The sequence below is a fragment of the Grammomys surdaster genome, unplaced genomic scaffold (assembly GCF_004785775.1).
Source record: "Grammomys surdaster isolate TR1022 unplaced genomic scaffold, NIH_TR_1.0 125925, whole genome shotgun sequence".
NCBI lineage: Eukaryota > Metazoa > Chordata > Mammalia > Rodentia > Muridae > Grammomys > Grammomys surdaster.
In genome coordinates this window covers 4182259-4195092 of record NW_021620749.1, presented here as the reverse complement: position 1 = coordinate 4195092, position 12834 = coordinate 4182259, and the positions used below count along the sequence as shown (strand labels likewise).

General features: G+C 49.3%; 1 protein-coding gene across 3 annotated transcripts in view; it reads left to right on the top strand.

Moving 5' to 3' along the window:
• Window positions 1–12834, top strand: part of Dop1b (DOP1 leucine zipper like protein B) — a 100447-nt gene that overhangs the window by 54723 nt on the left and 32890 nt on the right. For all 3 annotated transcript variants that reach the window (XR_003709384.1, XM_028752509.1, XM_028752510.1), the window contains exons 19-23: window positions 1989–3621; window positions 4412–4523; window positions 6013–6201; window positions 9473–9595; window positions 9926–10060. Coding sequence is in view for 2 of the 3 variants with exons in the window: in XM_028752509.1 (XP_028608342.1) it covers window positions 1989–3621; window positions 4412–4523; window positions 6013–6201; window positions 9473–9595; window positions 9926–10060 (2192 nt within the window). In the remaining variant the exon portion in view is untranslated. The remainder of the gene's footprint in view (window positions 1–1988; window positions 3622–4411; window positions 4524–6012; window positions 6202–9472; window positions 9596–9925; window positions 10061–12834) is intronic.

Genomic DNA, 12834 nt, shown 5'->3' with positions numbered 1-12834 from the left:
CACATACTGTATGAGCACATGTGTGCCATGGCTCCTGTGCAGATGTGTGCGCACACACACACATACACACTGTATGAGCACGTGCATGCCATGGCACCTGTGCAGAGGACTTTCCTCTATCACTGTACAGGTTTCAAGGATGGAATTCAAGCCATCAGGCTTTGTGGCAAGCAAGCTATCCTGCCAGCACTTCTCCTCTTCTTGCTTTTAAAAAAATTACCTCACTCTGTGGTTCTTGAGATTCTGTCTCTGAACTGCCTCATATTTCCTGTTTCCTTCCTGGTGCTGGTGCAGCTTGCTCCCTGGTAGTATGAAGACAGGGAGGTGCTCTCTGCCCTGCCATGTCTATGCTGCGGTGGGCTGTGCACTTGCAGGCTGTCTCTGGTTTGCAAGCTGTCCATCTCTGGTTTGTGCTTTTCCTTCCTCTCCTCACCCTGCACATGTTCATGGTATAGACTTGTTGAAAGCTACTTAACCAAGAATTTTCATAGTATCAGAACCTTTTGATTTTCACCTCTTTTAAAAAGAGAATTGAGGGGCTGGAGAGATAGCTCAGGGTTGAGAGCACTGGTTACTCTTCTGAAGGATCTAGGTTTAAATCCTAGCACTCACATGGCAGCTCACAACCATGCATCAATGGAGGCAGAACACCCGTGTAAATAAAACTAAAGAGAAAGTTGATAGTTAAAAGTGCTATATGTTTTCTTATTGCAGAAGTGTTACTGTGTCTATTTTAAACTATAGGTAGTAGCAGGGCATAGCAGCTCACACCTATAATTCCAGGACTCAGTAGGCTTGGACTGGGGAGCATCACCTGGAGAAAGCCTGGGCCATTTAGCAAGTTCCTGATTAAAACAATAAGCAAATCAAGGTGGCACAGAGCTGAGGAGCTGGCACACACCTACATGAATGCCGAATGGGTGTCCAGCACTGAGAAGACAGTCCTGAAGCGAGATGCCTCGGGAGACTAGCCATATCTGAGAGTGCTGAGCTCAGACATCTGAGAGACCCTGCCTCAGACACCAGCCTCAGGCCTCTGCACATGCACACACATGTACCCGCACACATCTGCATATAGTACATATGCACACGCAGAAACACCATGAATACACACATGCACATTAAAAAAAGAAAAGAACCCTCCAAAAAAAAATCAAAAATAAAGGCATCACACAGAGGTCCTGACAGAGGCACTGCTGGTAGGTGGCAGATGCCCCTCCCCGTCTTGTGTGAACTGAGTGCTTTCTCCAGTGGACTCACTGTGTACAGCTGTTGTGAATCTGGATGTTCCCTCTCACTTCTCCTGTCCATACCTCATATTCATGGGTATTGACACATTCATCATAGCCCAGCAGTGTGTCTGTGACAGGCGTGCACCTAACCATTCCCCGCACCCTTGCTGTGGCTCCATTTTCTCCACATACTATTTCAGCGTGTGCCCTGTCCTCACAGCTTTGAAACCTACTGATGTTTCTGTGGAGTGTATTTCCAAAGAGGGAATTCCTAGGAAAAAATCATTTACGTTTTTCCAGAGTGCCTCCTCTCATAATGATGAGACGAGCAAAGCTGAAGCTATGGTGGCCCCTGACTCGGGCCCAGCCCTCAGGGATGAGTAGTCAGAGGAGAGGCTGAGCTACATAACAGGACTGCATCTCAAGGAAAATAAACCGGAAGTTGATATAACAAGCACTTGGCAATGTAACTAATACTCACAATCCCTTAATATTCCTAAGGGCTGAGGTGCCCACATGTTGAAGATCGAACCCAGGGCCTTCTACACTCTAAGCTGACACTCTCCCAACTGAGATACCCCTCCCAGCAAAAGGACATACTTACATTGTTGTGTCTCTGTTTTACCCATGATACAGTCTAGACCTGGGTGCAGTTCCAGTGGGTATTGTCTCCTTTAAGCGAAAGATTGCCTCAGAGCTAATTTGTCATGTCTAGCAATTCTGGTCTAAAGTTCTTTGTCATTTTGTGATTTCCAGAGGACTTACACCGTTGGTTTAACAGGAAGAAGCCCATATTCAAAGAGGCATGTGGTGAATCTGAGCTGCAAGAGGGTGCCCCCGAGGAACACCTGCCTCGAGGCCAGTTCACCACAGTGGATCGTGAAGCCATCTGGGCTGAAGTAGAGAAGGAACCAGAGAAATGCCCACCAAGAAGTGATCTGAGCGAGGAAGACCTGCCCTACTACGTAGACCTTCCAGAAAGGATGACCTCTGGTGGTGGGGATAGCAGTGAGCACACAGAGTCTGCAGACACGAGCTCTGGCCACACTGACAGTGAAAACACATCCACTTTCTCCTCTCCCTCCCGTGACCTGAAGGACCTGAGCCACGAGGATAACTGCTGTGCTCCCATCCCCATCGGGGGCAGGGCATACTCTAAGCGAGCAGCCTTGCTGGCAGCCTTCCAACCAGAAAGCCCCAGGTCCAATGCCAGGTTAAGCCTAGTGCGAGCAGACTCTGACAAGACGCAGGCTTCAGAGTCGTTTTCCAGTGATGAGGAAGCTGATGTGGAGCTCCAAGCCATCACCACATCGAGGCTGTTGAGGCAGCAGAGGGAGAAGCAGGAGACGGTTGAGGCCTTGTTCAAACACATCTTGCTCTACCTGCAGCCCTACGACTCCCAGAGGGTCCTGTACTCCTTCTCTGTGCTGGAAGCTGTACTTAAGACCAACCCCAAGGAATTCATTGAGGCTGTGTCCAGGACAGGCATAGATACCAGCTCCACGGCACACCTGAACCTCATCTCCAACCTCCTCGCACGCCACCAGGAGGCCCTCATTGGCCAGAGCTTTTATGGCAAGCTGCAGACCCAGGCCCCCAATGTCTGTCCCCACTCCCTACTGATTGAACTCCTTACCTACCTCTGCCTGAGCTTCCTTCGGTCCTACTACCCCTGCTACCTGAAGGTCTGCCACAGGGACATCCTCGGCAACCGGGATGTGCAGGTCAAGAGCGTGGAGGTTCTCATTAGAATAACAACACAGCTGGTCTCCATGGCCAAGGCCTCGGAGGGGAAGAATGTTGAGTTCATCCACAGCCTGCTGCAGAGATGCAAGGTCCAGGAGTTTGTCCTGCTCTCACTGTCTGCGTCCATGTACACCAGCCAGAAGCGCTATGGCCTGGCCACCGCTGACCGAGGGGGCAGGGTCCTTATGGAGGACAGCCTCTTTGAGGAGAGCCTCATCAATCTGGGGCAGGATCAGATCTGGAGTGAGCACCCACTGCAGATTGAGCTGCTCAAGTTGCTGCAGGCCCTCATCGTTCTGGAGCACCACCTGGGCCAGGGTCAGGAGGAGGCAGAGAGTCAGCCAGCCCTGTCCCGAGAGTGGCAGAGGGCTCTTAACTTTCAGCAGGCCATCAGTGCCATGCAGTACGTGCAGCCCCACCCCCTCACCTCCCAGGGCCTTCTGGTCTCAGCTGTGGTGAGAGGGCTGCAGCCCGCCTATGGCTACGGCATGCACCCTGCCTGGGTGAGCCTGGTCACACATTCCTTGCCGTACTTTGGAAAGTCTCTGGGCTGGACAGTGACACCCTTTATTATCCAGATTTGCAAAAATTTGGATGATCTGGTCAAGCAGTATGAAAGCGAATCTGTCAAGTTCACCATCAGGTATGCTGAACTTGATTTTTTTATTGGCAGATTTTGTAATGAATGTCTCTGTTGCCAAGGCTACTAATTGAAAGATAATCAAATCCCTTCAGAAGGCTGGGGAGTGTCATCTGCAGGAGTATACGTGTTTAGATCCTTTGACTTTAACCCCACATGTCTGGTAGAGTGCTTGCTGCTAATAAATGTGTTTATAAACCCATGGGTCCAGTCCCCAGTACTGCATCAAAACAGCATCCAAGGTCATCTGGATGACCTCACACACATACATAGTACATATTGGATGGGCTCTGTGTTAGTGACACCCTGTGTAAATAAACCCACACAGCAACCCAGGCCTTCTCAGAGGTGCTAGCCAGTTAACTCTGTTAGCTTGCAAAATAGAAATAAACAAAACCAGAATCAGCTTTGGAGTAACTGTAAAACATCTTAAACCATTTGTCATTAGTGACTTTATAACATAAAGCAACACCCAAGATGCCTGTGCTCTGATTTCAGGAGTCTAGTCAATCAGATACAGCCATTCTGTGTTCTGTGTTTACACGTCAGACTGGAACCTTCATGGGACACAGCGACTCTGTTCTGTGTTTACACATCAGACTGGAACCTTTATAGCCTCTCTTTTAGATTCTCAAAACCAGTTTTTCATTTTTAAATATTCTTCTAACGTGTGTGTTTTAAAGGACAACTTGGGATGCCGTTCTATTCTTCTAAGTTGGTTCTGGGAACAAATCAGGTCACCCCCTCCCACCCCCATTATTTTATTTAACAGTTTCTCATTTCTTCTCCACAGTACAACCTCAAAGAAGGAAAACATCCCTCCAGATTACCCACTCACTCTCCTGGAAGGTCTTACAACCATTAGCCATTTTTGTCTTTTGGAACAGCCTACCCAACATAAAAAGGTACATTATTCCCCCTAGAATCTGAAGCAAATTGCTTGTTTTCGTCTTTACTGGGCTGTGACTGTTAAGTATATAATGATATATGAAATGATGCAGGTGTCACGAAAATATATATGAGATGCAAATGAGAATATAAATATATGAGTTCTACACATGTGTACAACATACAAATACACGCAAGATATGCAAGTTCGTATATAAACATAGGTGTGTATACACAGGAAACAAATGTTCGTGAGTTCCTTCAACCTTTGCTCACTGTTTCAGCTGGCAATAGTGGTAAGATAGAAAGCAGATTGATAGCTAGGCAGTGGTGGCGCACACCTTTAATCCCAGTACTTGGGAGGCAAAGGCAGGCGGATTTCTGAGTTCGAGGCCAGCCTGGTCTACAGAGTGAGTTCCAGGACAGCCAAGGCTATACAGAGAAACCCTGTCTCAAAAAACAAAAAAAGGAAGGAAGGAAGGAAGGAAGGAAGGAAGGAAGGAAGGAAGGAAGATTGATTTTAGGCTTACTTAACGTGTGTGTGTGTGTGTGTGTGTGTGTGTGTGTGTGTGTGTGTTGCACACTCAGGTACTTTTGTAAGCCTATATGCATGCATATGGAGACCAGAGGAAGATTTAAGTCCTTCCTCTATTGCTGTCTACTTCTTGCCTTAAGGTAAGGTCTCACTAAGCAGAAGCTGTCTGCTTTGGCTAGTCTGGCCAGCTGGCTGGTGGGTGCCCAGGATCTGTCTGTTCCTCTCCAACACTGAAGATACGAGCATGCAAAGCTATGCCCAGCTTTTTAAGTGGGTGCTAGGGATTTGAACACGTGTCCTTACGCTTTCAGACAAATACCCCTATTGCTCATTAAACCTTGCCCTGTACTCATCCTAGTCTAAGTGGATTTTTTACCTCCTAATGTGATGTGATGCTTGTGAAATCTGAGGCGGCTGCTCCCCCCTCCCCCCCTCTAGCTAAGTCTTAGGACACCTGGGCCTGGTGGTGCATGCCTGTAATACTGCCAGCACTCAGTGTGGAGGAAGAGGATCAGAGTTCAGGGTCATCGATGGCTAAGTTAAGTAGTAAGTTTGAGACTGGATGACATGAGACTCTCTCTTAAAAAGCAAAGCAGTCTTAAAGTACACCTACTGTTTTGATTGATTTTTAAAAGTTTATTTAAGCTGGCCATAGTGGCCACACCTTTACTCCTAGTCCTCCAGAGGCAGAGGCATCTCTGTGAGTTCGAGGCCAGCCTTGTCTACATAGTAAGTTGTAGGCCAGCAAGAACTACATGAGAGAGTCCCTATCTCAAAAAGGTTTATAATGTGAAGTTTCATGTCAGCTCTGTCCGAAAACAAGCAATGGGTTGTTACATACAGGGACAGATGTCACTTTCAGACTACCACAAGGGCAGTGGCCCACCCTACACCCTAGCAGCAGCACCATCCCCAGGTGAGAGGGGACGTGGCTGGGGCGGTGAGTCTCCTACACCCATTTGAACTTTCAGCCTGCTGCCATAAGTGATCCAATCAACCTGAGAAATGCCAAGAACGCCATTTTGGAAGAGCTGCCTCGAATAGTGAACACCATGGCCCTTATCTGGAATGTTCTCAGAAAGGAGGAAACTCAGAAGAGACCAGTGGATCTCCTGGGAGCCACAAAAGGATCATCCTCTGTCTACTTTAAAACCACCAAGGTGAGGCCTTTCTTGGGTCTGTTGGCTTGCACCTGCCTCAGCCTCTTGAGTGCTGGGATCTCAGCTGAGTATCACCTTGCTGCTTTTCTCTCTGGCTGCATCATTTCCTGTGTCTCTGTAAGCCAGGTTTGGTAGCCATGCCTGTACTCACAGCACTCAGAAGAATAATATTGCTGCGTGTTAGAGACCAGACAGATCTGCACAGTGAGTTCCAGGCCAGTAAGGCCTACATAGCCAGACCTTGCCTCAGTAAACAAAGAAAAAGGTGTACATATGGAAACATATATTGCAAATAATAGTAAAAAATGTTTGATGGGACCCACAGTCCACATCAGACAGAGAAATCTCCTCATAATGTAAATATGATGGCACATGCCTGTGATTTTCAGCATGTTAGAATTGAAAGCAGGAAGATCAGAAGTTCAGGACTAGCCTCATCGGCAAACTAGGTTTACAGCCATCTTGAGATACATGAGACCCTTTCTTATAAAAAACAACAAGCTTTCTCTGTGCTTACATGTTGCCGCCAGCAGCTACAGATGACCAGGTTCACCTGAAAGAGAGGCTGGGAAAGGACAGGAGGGCGGGAAGAGATGAAGTCAGGACAAAGGTTTCTGATAGAGGCTCAATGCTTTAATGTTCAGCTTTCAATTTAAAGGGGGTAACCCACCCCCACCCCCAGAGTTCCTTCTGGCTTCATCCGTCTGGGGGGCGAGCGCTGGGGGTGAGCAGAAACCATCCTGCTGGAGCTGAGAGGAATCCATAGGTAATTGCGGGCCGGAGATGTCTCAAAGCAAGCTCAGCAGGCAGTCTATTCTTCTCAGCTCGAGTACCAGGCTACAGGCAGACAGAAAGGCGCCAAGGCCAAAGCAAGCACTGCCTCTGCCAAGGGCAGGAAATGCCCAGGCCATACCTCCAGAGTCCTATTGTTTGGTCTATTGTGGTAAACAAGGTCTCATCTCTTAGGCCTGCTCAAGGCTCGTGGGGGGGGGGGGGCACACTTACATGAAGCAGAGGAGTGGAGTGGTTTCAGCCCTGAGTGTCTGTGGACTCCCCGCTTAAACATGGCTCATCTCTCAGAAGTGTGTCTGAAGCCTAGGATGTGGTGGGCCTGTGAGAGCTTCTTTATCTTATTAAGCAGACACCCCCAAAACACTGAGTCTGTTAGCACAGGAGCTGGTCTGTGATTTCTGATACTGTTTGTGGTGGCTCAGAATGATAGAGTGCGGGAGTTGGGTGGCCCTGGGTGCCAGGCTTGGCTTTGGGTTCACACTGATCAGTGATGGACAGGTCCATGCAGAACGTCCCATTAGGTCCAGACGTGCTAGACAGAGTGCTACTGTCCTCTGGGCGCGACGTGGCCATTGCTGTCTTGAAATCAGAGCAGCTGTGATTGGTCCTACAGGATGAGAGTCCTGGCTCTGTGTGTGGGAGGGAACATGTTGCAGAGACCCAGACGCCTGTGGAGTTCCGCCGTTCCCTGAGGAGGGTTCTCCTGTGGTCTTAGTTGCCCTTGCTCCTGTAGGTGACCTTAGTCAGGCTCCTGCAGGGGCGGGGGGCGAGGGGTGGGGAGTGGGGGCAGCTCGCTGTGATGCGCTGGCTCAGTGCATAAAGCACCTCCTTGGAAGCCTGGTGACCTGAGTCTGACTCTCCAAACCCACATGAAGGCTGAAGGGGAGGACTGACGCCTGAGGGTTGTCCTGTAACCTCCACACATGTGCTCTGATGAATTATAAATAAAAATCAGAGTTACTGAATTCTTAAAAAATGAATAAGCCGGGCGTGGTAGCACACATCATTAATCCCAGCACTTGGGAGGTAGAGACAGATGGATCTCTAGGATGTTAAGCCTAGCCTGGTCTCCATAGTAAGTACCAAGCTACATAGTGAGACTGTCTAAAATAAACTCTTGGGTTTACCAAGCTGGACATCATTTCTTTGGTCTGTCATTGGTGCCCTTTCCTGGTGAGGGAAACCTTTCCTCTCACAGGGAGATTGAGCCCAGTAGATGTGGGTAAAGGGACACCCACACTAGCTCACACTGCTTATGGAAAGCTGCTTTAAACAGGCCCCCAAACCCTTTGCACTACTCATTCTCTCTGAGCCCCAGTTTCCCCATCTGTAAAAAGAGCCTGTTATTAAGCTCTCCTGCCTCCTGAACAGATGAAGCGATTTCAATAAAGGAAAATGCTGCTTGTCTACTGTGAAGCATGAGCCGGAGGACACAGTGTCATGGCCTCTTCCAGGCACCAGACTGTGTTCATGCTCCTGTGGGCCAGCCAGACAAAGCCCCTGCCCTCGTGGTAGGGGCAGCAATGAGAAGAGGAGAGCCAGCATGCTGCAGTAGTGCATGGCAGGACACTGCTTGGTCCATGCCACCAGGGAGGGTGCAGTACTGGGCACAGTGGCAGATCCTAGACCGTGTTGGGAGGGCTGAACCAGAGCCAAGTGTTTAAGGCAGGGAAGGCCACAGACTAAGGGCAGGGAATGGCTGCTTGCAGGAATCTGGGAAAGCCAAAGGCAGAGTATAGAGATGGCTAGGTTCCAGCTTTATCCTGAATTGCTTAACTAATACAGTTTGGTAAGTGCTACATACTTTTAGAACTTGAACCTTTTGAATGATTCTACTCTCCCTGCTGCTGTAGGTAAACCTAGACTGTGGGATTTCTGTGGGACTTCTATGTAGGTAGTGCAGTTCAGTGGGAAAGCACTGGCCAAGCATGCTCCAGCATGCTCCAGACCCTGGATTCCAGCTCCTGTGATGCAGAAGAATGCACATAAGCAGGTGCATACGTAGGTACACATGCACACAGAGGCATGCACACAGGTGCACAGACAGGTATACGTATGCAGGTGCACATGCAGAGTTATATACACACAGACATACACACACAGAGGTATATCACACAGAAATGCACACACAGTGCACACAAGTACACACAGAGCCATATATACACACACAGGTACACTCACAGAGGTACACACACACAGGTACAGACACACAAACACCTGTGGTCAGGATTAATCACCCCCTCAGTAATATTTACCATCTCAAGACTCTGTCAAGCAACTCATTTAGCTATGTCCCCATCCTGGCCACTGTGCCTTCCCTCTACCAGGGGTGACACGACCAATCTCATGTCCAGCTCTCGAGGGGTTTCAGCCCCTCCTCTGTCCCAGTCCACATGGTAGTGCTGTGAAGTGCATTGCTTTGGTTCTGAGTCGGTGGAGTGCAATTTTTGCAATTAACTCTTGCTTTTCTTTTTACCAGACCATAAGACAAAAAATTTTAGACTTGCTGAACCCCTTGACAGGCCATCTCGGGGTTCAACTGATAGCTGCGGTTGCTACAGTGTGGAGCAGAAAGCAGGCGCGGCGCCACAGCAAGACCAAGGTGAGATGGAGACGGAGAGAGCTCGCTAACGTGGGCTCAGTGCTCGCGGGCCTGCTGATCCCCACAGTCTGTCCTCTAACCTCTGCACGTGCACTCACAAGATAAAGAATGGAAGAAGAAAGGTAGAGGGTAATTGTGAAGACAGGCAGCCTCAATCTCGGGCCTCCACACACATGCACGCACTCGCACAGACACGGACATACCTCCATACACACTACAATCACATCAGACTTCCTTCTCCATGGACAGCCACCGTGGAAGGCTGCGTGTGTGCTGTTTTACTTTTACCTTCACCTCTAAGCTTTCAGGGAACTCTCTTCTTCTGGACAGATGGTCCCCATGGCAAGCGCATCCCAGCACACCCTTGTGGACCTGGTCTGTGCACTCAGCACCCTGCAGACAGACTTGGTACTGCAGCTGGTGAAGGAGGTGGTGAAGAGGCCAGCGCAGATCAAAGGGGATGAGGTGAGGTACCCTGTGGAGGGGAGCACACCCTGGGAGATCTATAGGCGGGTGGCAGGCATCCTTCCTGATGCTTTTCCTATTAGTTGTGACCTGGTGGGAAAGAGAGAATTCTTTGGGTTGTAAAGAAGCTCTGTCGCTGTGTGTTAAAGGATACCTTCAGACTTTGGGTGCTGCTGTTAGTGGTAGCTTCCTGAGGTTAGCTTGCCTGTCCCTGAGGTCACACACCCTGCCTGGTGCTCAACTCTTAGTGCGTTCTAGAAAGAGGAAATGACACCTGCCTTCAGGAACTCCACAGCCCAAGAGGTGCAGAAAGTAAACAAAGCCAGACTCTGTCAGGGGTGCAAGCCTGTGGGATTCAGCAGCCACCCTGGCAGTGGGAGGTACTGGGCTCAGTTCCAATTTCATGTGTGTTGATGACTAGAGATGAAGGTCAGAGGTCACAGAGGAGTAGGCAGGAGGGGTCAGCTCAGGGGATTAGGCCTGCTGGACTTGCTCTCCGTGTTCATAGAAGTTAGCCTGACCTTCCCACAGAGAAATAGAGGCCAGCTTTCCTATGGTCATACTTCAAAAGGGGTAGCCACATGTCCCGGAGAGACATTTCTGAGTTGTAGAAGGCACACACGTGGGAGCACTAACAGTCCTCAGCTCTGTGAGAAAGTGCCATAGGAAAGTCAAGTATAGAGACTTCTAGGGACAGACATTCATTCTTTCGGAGCATTCCCTGTAGTCACTGGTGGGAGCTTCAGAAATCATCCTAGTGACAGAACTTGTCCAGTGTGAGAGGGAGGCGCTAGAAGAGACTGTTGTGCTATCGGCCCTGTTGTACAAAGTCAACAGTTGGCCACGAGAGTGTGTCAAGGGTCAGTTAAAAACAGTCAGATGACAGAACTTATCCAGACAGTCAGGGAAGGAAGAGATGACTGCATGGGCTGCAGTGAAGCAGACAGTGTTAGAGTACAGCTGTAAATCAGCTATGCTTGCAAGGAAACAAGAAGGTAGTTTGTCTGGGCCAAGTCTGAGTGACCGTAGTCTGAGAAGACAAATTGAAATTTTCCTGAGGAACATGTCCACTGTGACAAGGTCCCATGGTTGTATGGTCCTAGGACGGAGGGAAGTCACAAAGCTGTGTATTTACAGAGTCAATGGTGCGGCCAGCAGCTAGGAGCTGGGGCTTCTCTGTTCTAGTTCAGATGTCGTCTGTATGAAGTTGTCAGCTGTGGGGTTGGAGACTTGAGTTCCAGGGCTGCAGGTCAGACCCAGCAGCTGATTTCTGTGCCCATTAAGGGAGCTAAAGTGAGCTCCAGGTGACACTCCTTCTCAGCCACTGTCTCTCCCTCTGAGGGCAGACTTTAGGGGGCTGTAGTGTGGAGTGGCAGGATTGAAGTGGGGGAGCTCTTGACAGGTCTGTCAGGATTCTACCTGATGAGTCCTTATCAAGACCATCTTCAGTCTTGCACACGAACTCCGAACACACATGAACTGCACGCACACAGACTGCACATATATGAGCTCAGAGTCACAGTAAACACTGAGAGGTGGATTAGAGAATCAGCCAAGTGCGAGGCACCAGGTCCAAGGACACAGACCACCCACTTCCGGGTTCCTGGAGCTCTCCTGTGCACCTCCCAGAACATTGGTTGTCAATCTCTACCTGTTGCTGTACCTAGACTTTGTTAAAGTAGGCTGGCCATCGAGAGAAGCATGGACTGAGGACTCTGAGGGGCAGGAAGTAGGGCTAGGAAGTGGCCCTTCCTGAGGGCCCTTGTCAGGCTAGCTCTGCTTCCATAGACGCCAGGGCCATGCCCTGTAGAAGCACGTGCACATGCAGCCAGTGCAGCCCCTTTGGGTTGTGTTTCTTCAAGTTACTCGAAAGTCTGCAGAAAACTGTAACTTCTTGTTTAGAGGGTGTGAGAAAGAAACCAGATTTTGTCTGTCTGATAAGTTTGGTATTTCTCTGATTATTTTAGTTTAACTAATATAAATAGCTTCCAAAGAGGAAAAAATGTATCTAGAATGTTTTGTTTTGTCTTGTTTTGTTTTTTCCCCTATAACTCCAGCTAGTCAGAACTTAAGGAACTCTGAGCTAGGCAAGGACTAGATCCTTGTCTTGCCAAGAGGCCATTCTGTGCACTTATGAGGATCACATTCACCCCAGCTTTCTTTCTGTTCTGGAAGTTGGGACCTCACAGACATGGTTGTCCAGGTGTGAACATATGCTAGTGTTGCTAGTATGTTTTTGCACAAAAGAGACTCTGGTTGAAACCTGTGTCACTTAACCACAATTCCTATCAGAGAGAACGACAGCTTGAGGAAGGGAAGACGTATGTGTCTGCTAATAGCTTCTGAGGCTCTGTCCATTGTGGTGGGGGAGGCATGGCAGGGCTGCTCAGCTCAGGGTAGCAGCAGAAGCTTGTGTGGGGACTATGCATGTCACAGCAGACCAGGCAGAGTCCAGGGAGACCTACCCAGGGGCCAGGATACGACCTCCAAAGGTCTGCTTCCAATGAGAGGCCTCATCCACCCCCCCAAAGGTCCCATGGACTCCCAGACAGCACTTCACTTTTGGGGACCAGTGTGTGTAACATGGGCTTGTGAGGGATGTTTCAGTCAAACCTTAGCAGCTGTAGCCCTGTTGAGTATTCTCTTGAGTTCTTTGACAGTCTCCCTTCCTACCCACTGCAGTGAGTGAGTGGGATTACCCTCTTTACTTTCCTACCAGCCCACAGTGAGTGGGATTACCCTCTTTACTTTCCTACCAGCCCGCAGAGAGTGGG